The sequence below is a fragment of the Tiliqua scincoides genome, chromosome 3 (assembly GCF_035046505.1).
Source record: "Tiliqua scincoides isolate rTilSci1 chromosome 3, rTilSci1.hap2, whole genome shotgun sequence".
Taxonomy (NCBI): domain Eukaryota; kingdom Metazoa; phylum Chordata; class Lepidosauria; order Squamata; family Scincidae; genus Tiliqua; species Tiliqua scincoides.
In genome coordinates, this window is record NC_089823.1 from 25,330,136 (window position 1) to 25,339,387 (window position 9,252).

Genomic DNA, 9,252 nt, shown 5'->3' on the forward strand with positions numbered 1-9,252 from the left:
CAGTTTACAGAAAAAAATCAAACGGCTTTAGTATAATTTATACTAAACCCTTGATACAGACATTTTCAAGCTTTGGCTGCATGCTGAAGTGAAGGCAGCAGCCTCCCCCTCTGGTTCTCTTGGGCAGATGAGAAGCATATGCCTTGGTAGAACACAATATGGGGATGGTGGCAGGATGTTGTGACTCAGCCTTCCTAACATATCCCATTGTGGGCTAGGTGAAGAATCTATTTACTTCACTGTCACTTCTGTAATAGCAGACCATATGACAGTTGGGGAGTGACTTTTAATATTAAAGTTGAAAGCAGTTTCCTTTAATGTGGGAAACAGCCCTCACTGCACCAATAAGGGTCCCCTTGTCAACTAGCTGGTTCAGTTTCTGGAAGATCTGCCCTATTTGTTAAAATGTGATGTTTTACTTAATTGGATACTCAGAGCATTAACAGTTTTAATATCTTGTAGACTGCATTTGTACCCTACATTGTTCAATAAAAGCTTACCTGAATGATCTGAGCAGCCAATTCAGGTGTGCCATGCTTCAGATCATGCCCATTAATAGCCAATACTTTGTCATTGCTGCAGAGTCTGCCATCTTGAGCAGCCAAGCCCCCTTCCAACAAGTCCAGGATAAAAACCCCTGGCTCATCTGTTCTGCGCACCAGCTTAATGCCAAGCTGTTCATTGGAGTCTCGTTTGTGCAGGGTCACGTGGAAGCTGTCCTCTCGCTGGGGAGGACTATCGCTATGGTTGTGAGTTCGACTCCCAAACCGCCTCTCGCGGAGCACGGTGAGGTGTAATGCCGTGCAAGGCTGGGAAAGGATGGCCCTAGCATGGTTGTGGGACACGTTGCTGATATCAAAGTTATTGACCTGAAAGAAACAAATGTAATATTCACATGTTGCTCTTCTGCATGTTCCTTATCAGGACAAAGCTGAAACTCTTCATTTTTAAAAACATTTTCAGCAGGACAAAAGAGACCTCTCCTTTATTTGTTTTGGCACTTCTTGTGAAAATGCCCACAGGTTTGTTCAGATTGCCCTCACTCCCCACAGTTTCCCCATCTGCTTATCTTCCAGGGCCAACTAGACATGACTTTAAACATATTGTTTGACACTGTGTGTTTAGTTTTTTGTTTGTTGTTTTGGTAAATGGCAGAGGACTGCATTGCGGAGGGCAGATACTTAAATCCTCCCCATACTACAGTCCCAACTTTGAGGTGTTTGACCCCCCAAGTGCAGGGTCAAACAATTTGTTTAAAGTCATGTCTAGTTTTGCCTCAATTACTCTTTGGTTCAGCCATATCGAATTCATTTTAATTTTATTTACCCACAACCAGACATCAATATAATCAGATGCAGCATTGTGACATCATTCTGTCCCTTGTACAATCAGAAAGGAGACAGAAGCAAAAGCCAAGGGATGGAAATGGCACTGACGCAGCACTAGCCTAGGGAAATAATGGCTCTGAATAGGATCAAAAAGGACAGTCTCATAATCCAAGTCTGTTCTGGGGGGGGGGGCATCTATCCCAATCAAAACTGCTTGCTTCAATTTGAAAATCAAAACTGGCAAATATGCACAGCCCGAGTTCTTACCACTGAAAATGCTCACACACTATCCTGGACTGAATGACCATCCCTATCATACAAGGCTACCTTGTAAGGCTGCTTCTTTTGGTTTGTCTATCCAATTACAGCTCTCTCTTGTGCTAAAAATACACATTCAGGCACAGAAGCTCAGCACGATCCAATATTTGCTTTTTAGCTTTGCAGGAGCCTGCTTCAGGTTTTACACCATTCCAACGGTAGATTGATAAAGGCTCCTGTCAGAATTTCTCTCTCCAAGCTGTTTCTTGACAAATCAAAACAGCTATTTTTTGTGTCAGTGGAAAACAAACTCCTGGACAGTAAAAGACTGCACATTCCAGAAGTAGGACTTAAATTTCCTCATTATATTCTGTAAAGTCTGGGTCTGCTAACTTTTGAATTTGCTGAATTCAAAAAGGTGGTTTAACTGAGGACCGAATCAGGGACCTTTGGCATGCAAACCATGAATTCTGCCTCTGACCTATGGCTCCTCCCCTGTGGTCAGTATTACTGCTACTTGTTTTTTGTTTGTTTGTTTCAACATTTGTAAGCAATCTTGATTATGTTTTCAGAAAAGCTGGGATGCAAATTATAGTAATAAATGAAATAAAATTCTGCTCCCGCCACACATGCCTCCACACTAACCCTTCTATATCTGTATAATTCACAGTTCTTGTTTTTAAGGGTGCGGCAATGCTCTCAGACAGGAAGTAGCCACTTCCTCAGCCTTGGATTTAGCCTAGCCTCTGTCTCATCTCTTTTAGGACATGGTTATGAAGATGAATGAGGTAAGAAGTGTGAACCAGTCTGTACAATGGAAAAAGAGAAGCTATAGAAATGATCAATAGTAAGACATGCTGCCATACTAGGTAAATTATGTTAACATCTTATCCAAAAATGACTTCTCAGGGTATTGCAAGTTGCACATAAAGCTGCAGGCAAAAGAAGCATTTCACATTATTCACAAAAGGAAGGCAGACAATTCAGCTTCACTTCCTGATGTAAAAAGATTCCAAAAAACAGAAATAGTCATAGGATGCAATGCAAAACCCCGAGAGCCACGTAAATCACCACTATCAACACTGAAGTAGCAAATTCTACTTTGCCTGAATGTTTTTTGACTTGAAATTGCTATGCTAATGCTCACCCAGGACTGAGAATTCTAGGAAAGGATGACTCTCCCTGCTCGCCTGTCATTTGATAGAGCTCAGCACAATCCGGACAAGCACAAGTTGAGAAGAATATATAATTAGGTACATACTTGCAGTATTTGATCTCCAGCAAGGAGCCTTCCATCTCTGGCAATAATCCCATCTCGATAAACCTCTTGAATAACAATGTTGATCAAAGGTGTTTCATTGCCACCCACTATGCTAATTCCCAGCTCAATATAAGGATTGGATCGGTGAATTTCAATGGTTGTGATCTCGCCTTCTGGCAAACTTGGTGGCTGATGGGTTGCTGTCCAATTTGAAAAGAAAACAGTATACATACCTAAATACAGTATCTACAGACCAAATTCCGGGGTCAACACACAGTCTCACACACACCATCTTGTAACGCAAATATGAAAACCAAGTCTATACCACTTGTGACCTTCCAAGTACAGGCCAACCATGGATTGGCAGACAGAATGTGGCCTGCCAGGGGCTTGACAGCCTCTCTGATGTTATCATCCCAGGCAGCCCCAAAAAACCTGAAGAGGTTTACTGAGCTCCTGATAGGCTATCAGGCGCAACTGGTGTGACACAGTTAGCTTACTCGGGTCTTGGGCTACGCAGGACAGAAGGTGAACTGCAACCACATCACCATTATTCAGAAGCACTTTTTATTATTCTTGCCTTATAACAAGACACAGTGATTTTTACAAAGTTGTACCAAACTTTTTGGACAAACTCCGGAAGTTAGTGGTAGACAGGGGCCTGGCGTGCCAAGGTCCATGGGGTCATGAAGAGTTGGACATAACAACATCAAACCTTAGGCCCCAAGTTTTGCTTCTGTGCTTTATAGTTCTACAGTTGTCTGACAAAAAATAGTTAGCTATTTGAAAAAAAAAAAATCCTTTCTGAAGAGGATGGTTGAAATGAATTGAGATAAATACAAATTAATGATGAATCAGATTTAGATCAAAAGGGTGTAAATATCTCCTTTAGTTCTGGAAACTTAATTTTGGAATGTTGACTCATTTTTTATTCTGTCCTGTCTTGAAAAAAGTGTATAAAATAGATTGAATGTCTCAGGATGGCCCATCTGAGACCAACCGCAGCAGTTGCCTCAGGCAGCAGATTTTGAGAAGCACCCATCTTTGTCTGCCTACTTTCTCCCACTTCTTCTCCTGCCACTCCTAGATAAGAGAAGGAAGAGAGCAGAGTGCTGACCTAGAATATTGGAGAGTGGAATAGAGGCTGGTACATCATCAGATAAGGGGGGAAGCATTTGGCATGCTGATGGTATCAGGAGATCTTTAATGGAGTGATAGCTTTAATTAAGTTAGAACAGCATTTCTCAAGCTGTGGGTTGGGGGGTTGTGACCTGATTTCTGGTGGGTCCCACACAGCTTCCAATGAAAAAGATGGGCAATGGAAAGATCAGACAACTAACTGCCTCAAACCCTGAGGCTATTAAAAATTAGACAGCTGCTAACTGCCCTATGAAAAGCTGAGATTCTGCAATTTGCAAGCTTGTGTAAATATCAGGAGATAAATGTTTTGAGCATCTTTTTTATGGTTTGTTCCCCCCCCCCCCGGTCCATCAATGACAGGTAGTGGGGGTAGATTAAGTCTGGGTCACATAACTAAGCCCGTCAAGCTTTGAGGTTATTCATGAGAGCTGCCTCATTAAGAGAAATGTATTGAGGTTTTTTTTTGCAAATAAATATTACTTGTAAATATATAAATAAAAATATTATTCCTTCTAGAAACCTTTTTTTAAAAGCCTGGCAAAGCTAGGTGGGTCCCAACAGAGTATCATTTTAAAAAGTAGGTCCCTGTGCTAAGAAGTTGGAGAACCACATTAGAAGATTGCAACAAACCAAAGGTATCACATTAAAATGATTGCATTATTTTAAAAAAATTGTCACTAGGTATTTACTTGCATCCAAGAATGAAATCCTAAGTATTTGAGAGTTTCTAAAGTTTTAAGGTTTAATATGGGCAGATCAAACACAGTGTCAGAAGAACAACTGAACATACTGTCAGCTCCAGTGTTCTCCTCAAAGGCAGGGTTGTCAAGGCCAGACTCATCTGTCCACACAGGAACAGTTGTTGACGTAAAGTTCTGCTCCACTGGTGCCGTTCCTATCCCAGCATGCTCTGCATCAGGAGACTGAGAACCTGCGTTATCTGTCATGCTGTTTTCATTCTCGCTTTCTGTGTCTGCCTGCAATTTCCTGTTTTTTCTTCTCTCCAAGGCAGCTCTCCGATGGGAAGCCCCTGGACACCTAGGGATGAAACACTACAATGTCTTCACAAAAACAGAGGAACACCACAAAATGCTTGAACAAAATTAAACTTCCTCCAGCATCATCTAGCATCTGTAACATTGTAATCCGAGCAAGAACCAGCTGATGCCACACACATAATCCAAACAGGTTTCTTGATTAAATACTTAGAATGCTATTTTTAGGATGAGTTTTAAATGGTCTCTAGTGAAGTACTGTGGGCCCTCCTTATCTGTGGGAACCACCGGTTGAGGCCCTCCAAGGATCTCTTGGACACGACTGGAAGTAACTTCTGGATGCATCTGGGAGGTCCTCTGAGGCCCCAAGTTATGGATTTAATTATCTGAGTAATTTGGTATCCACAGAGGGTCCTGGGATGGATCCCCTGCAGATACTGTAGGGCCCACCATAGTCTATTTCATCTTTTCATTTATGTTTGGTACAGGCTGTTGGCCTGCCAAGCGAACTCTGCTTCGTTAGATTTAGTTAAACTTGGAAAAGCACAGAAAATTGACAGACAAAAAATTCTGTTTTGTCAGAGAAGGAATGGTGACTGAGAAGAGCAACCTGCTTGGCCAGATCATTATGCCTGCCACCAATTAAGGCTGTTTCCAATGTCCTTCCTTCCCTCTTCCCTTCCCAATTGGCTATATCGCAACCAATACCATCCTTGCAACTCAATCAAGAGTCAGCTTAAAGTTTGCAGGGGGGAGGAAGGGAGAAGGGATAGTGGAAGGGGTGCTTTCTTTTGACTAAAAGCAGATTGCAACTAAGCTGAAAAGAACTATGCTAAGTCTGTAGGATATGAAGTATATTAATATCATGGGTTGCAAAATGGCAGCCATGTTCACTTTGCACAAACAGGCCATGGATGGCCACATGGATGGTATCTCAAAACAATAAATAAAAAGTATCTGAATGCTTCTGAAAGCTTCCCGAATACTCTTGCACTCCCCACACCCTGATCTATTCATTTCTGCAATTTCCTCTCTCATTTCTGCTTGTCCTACCACTCTGGCTGCTATTGGTTGCTTTGCTCTGATGTCGAAGAGGAGGCTTATGGGGTTTAGGAAGCTAGAATATAAAATTCCAAGGTCAAACAAACAGCTTTTGTTTAAACAAAATGGCACCATCATTACACAAATGCACAAAGGGCAGATCATGAGGTTTTCATCTTGCGAGGGTAGCTTCTGTGGAATTAGCACTTATGTGTCTTCAGATTCTCATTCATAGATGTGTCTAATGAAGGAGAATCTGAAGGCACTTCATCACCAAGACAAAGTAAGAAAAAAAGGGTCACACCCAAAGAAGATGTAATGTGATGTGGGAAATACAGTCGCCTGCAGAAGGGGTTGTCCACACAGATCCCAAGTATCTGTCAGCTGTGAAGATGAGCAAGCAACTAGTACAGGTCTAACTCAGAGTGTATGTGGTTTTAAGGTTTCTTGGAGTGTGCTCTATGCATACATTTCACTACTGTACAAACTTGGAAAAAAAACCGTGATATTATAAAAAGCTGTCACCCTCCCCTTTACATTTATACTGCTTCTCTCAATACTTACCTAATAAAAGACAGTAAAGTTCAGAAGAATAAGCTTGAACATTTGCTCAGTAAGTGACTTTTGGTGAAGTATATTCCCGAAAACTATTAAACATTAAGCAGGTTATGAAATACTATGTGCTAAGGAACTAAAGTCCACCCAAGACTTGTGGCAGGCTATTACAGATGAGCTGGAAGTGCTTCCATGGGTCTGTTGTTCTCAAGGGAATCTTCTGAACCTGAAAATCTGATAAATCAAGGGGATGCTAATGAGGCAATAGGGTAATATTGGGGGCGGGATTAGTGACCAGGAAATAATTACATTTGTGCTTCATTCTTCTAATCTTGTTAACTGACTCACAGATTTGCCACAGGCTCCAAAGTTGCTTGAGGGTAACATTGACATTTCAGTTAGTCAATGGAAACATCTAATTCAGCTTTTATGCTTAAATGAAGCAGATTATTCTGTCAATGGAAACTAGCAGGTCTGAGTAGGAATGTTGGCTGGCAACTCCAAGGCAAGGCAAGCCAAGCCTATTCCAGTTCTGTGTGGCCTTGGACCTGGGAGGTGGCCTTCAACCCTTAATTCAAATCCGAATACACCAGGTAAAAGCCAGAATTTCCTCAAAACCAGTTTCTCTTGCATCAACAGGAACATACTTCATTGGCTTGTAGCAAGAATGAGTAGAGTAAAAACTGTGAAGTAGGTCGCACACTAAAAATGCTATATAGCATTGTGGATGCTGTTTTCCAAACATTTGCTATCCCTCTAGGCCAGGGACGCCCAAATCCCGGCCCAGGGGCCACTTGCGGCCCTCAGGAGCTCCCAATCAGGCCCTCAGGGAGCCCCCAGTCTCCAATGAGCCTCTGGCCCTCCAGTGACTTGATGGAGCCCATGCTGGCCCGATGCAACTGCTCTCAGCATGAGGACAACTGTTTGACCTCTCACCTGAGCTGTGGGACGAGGGTTCCCTCCACTACTTGCTGTTTAACATCTGTGATGCAGCAGTGGCACAGAAGGAAAGGCTAGCCTTGCTTTGTACAAGGCCTTTTATAGGCCTTGAGCTACTGCAAGACCTTTGTTCATTTATACAAGTTCCATATCTAATGAATTCATTTATGTAAATTTATTCAAATTTTACATGTAAATTAATTCTTTTTTCCCCCGGCCCCCGACACAGTGTCAGAGAGATGATGTGGCCCTCCTGCCAAAATGTTTGGACACCCCTGCTCTAGGCAGACTGCACAAACATTGTGAATTCTCTCAGAGGATGCACCTTGAGACCTCACCAATCACTCTGCTAGCTGCAGTTGTTAGAAAATAGCCATTCTTACTTGAGGGGGGAAAAAAATCAGACCAAAAGGTCCATTTAGTTACAGGTTGATTACTCCTTATCCAGAAATCCAAAAACAAGAACACTCTAAAATCCAGAACTTTTTTTAGAGCAACATGACACTGCATGACCTTGAGTACCGGCCAGCATGCATTCATAATAGAAAAAAAAAATCATGGTTCAATGTACACAACATGTTTCATGCATACACATATTGTATAAAATTACCTTCAGGTTATGTGTATAATGGACATAAATGAATTTCGTGCATAGACTTGGGTCTCACGCCCAAGGTATCTCATTATGTTTATGCAAATATTCTAAAATTCAGAAAAATCCAGAATACTTCCGGTTCCAGGCATTCCGGATAAGGGATACTTAACTTGTGCACCAGCGGCCAACCAGATGTCTCACAGAAATCCAAAACTATACCTTGAGGACAACAGTCAATAGGAATCATTATTGTCCTCATGCCACTGCATACCAGTTGCTGAGACCTTTGAACACAATAGATTCCTTCCCTGACGTCATGGCTAACATCCATCAACACATGCTGCTCACCTGTTTTTAAGGTGTGCTTCCAGGTCACATCTCTGCATGACTTCCTCACACACTGAAGAAAAGGGACACAAGACAAAGAGTTTGTCAAGCAGTTTGTGAACAAGGATACTGGATTTTTTGCACAGCTTAAAGTAGAGCCTTTTGCGATCCAAAGGGCAGAAATCCTTCTCCTGCAGAAAATTCCGTAGGCACTTATAGCAGAATGTGTGACCACAGGGGGTGTCCAGTGGTTGCAGCAAGGGCTGAAGGCAAATATGGCAGACCAAGTCATCGTCCACATCATTCTGGTAATTGTACAAGTGGTTCTCTCTCGTCCAATGTTGTTGGCCACATTCAAAACAGAGAGGGTTCAAATTCTGCTCCATTGAAACAACATCTTCATTGGTAGTGCCCATTATAAAGCAGCACAGTGTGGACTTGGCTCTCTCATCAATGGAGAACTTGCTTACAGATATTTTATTTGTTCTTCAAAAAATTTTCTTGGTTTAGCAAAGAGTCATTTTTCTGAAACATAAAAAAACAGACTGATACACATATAAAAATAAGAAAAAAATTGAAACACACATCCTAATTGTCAACAGAAGAAAAGTACTTTTCTTTCTGAAAGTCCTACATACAGGGCTGTATTTGCATCAAAAACATTAAAAGGTATGTGCTCATACCCTATAGATTCTGGGCCAAGAAAAGTCAAATTCTAAAACGCACTTTTATTATACAAATAAAGCACAAGGTATAAAAATTTGCATAGCAACAAGGCACAGCACCAAGTTTAGGGGGGGGGGAACACAGCAA

The 9,252-nt window shown here is 41.8% G+C and overlaps 1 protein-coding gene across 4 annotated transcripts in view; it reads right to left on the reverse strand.

Annotated features, from left to right (window-relative positions):
* The window catches only part of LNX2 (ligand of numb-protein X 2), a 95,351-nt gene that overhangs the window by 19,216 nt on the left and 66,883 nt on the right, over positions 1-9,252 (reverse strand). For all 4 annotated transcript variants that reach the window (XM_066620680.1, XM_066620677.1, XM_066620678.1 and 1 more), the window contains exons 2-5: positions 8,461-8,964; positions 4,778-5,025; positions 2,848-3,047; positions 501-869 (exon numbers count right to left, since the gene is read on the reverse strand). In XM_066620680.1, the coding sequence (XP_066476777.1) occupies positions 501-869; positions 2,848-3,047; positions 4,778-5,025; positions 8,461-8,855 (1,212 nt within the window). In that variant the 5' untranslated portion in view covers positions 8,856-8,964. The remainder of the gene's footprint in view (positions 1-500; positions 870-2,847; positions 3,048-4,777; positions 5,026-8,460; positions 8,965-9,252) is intronic.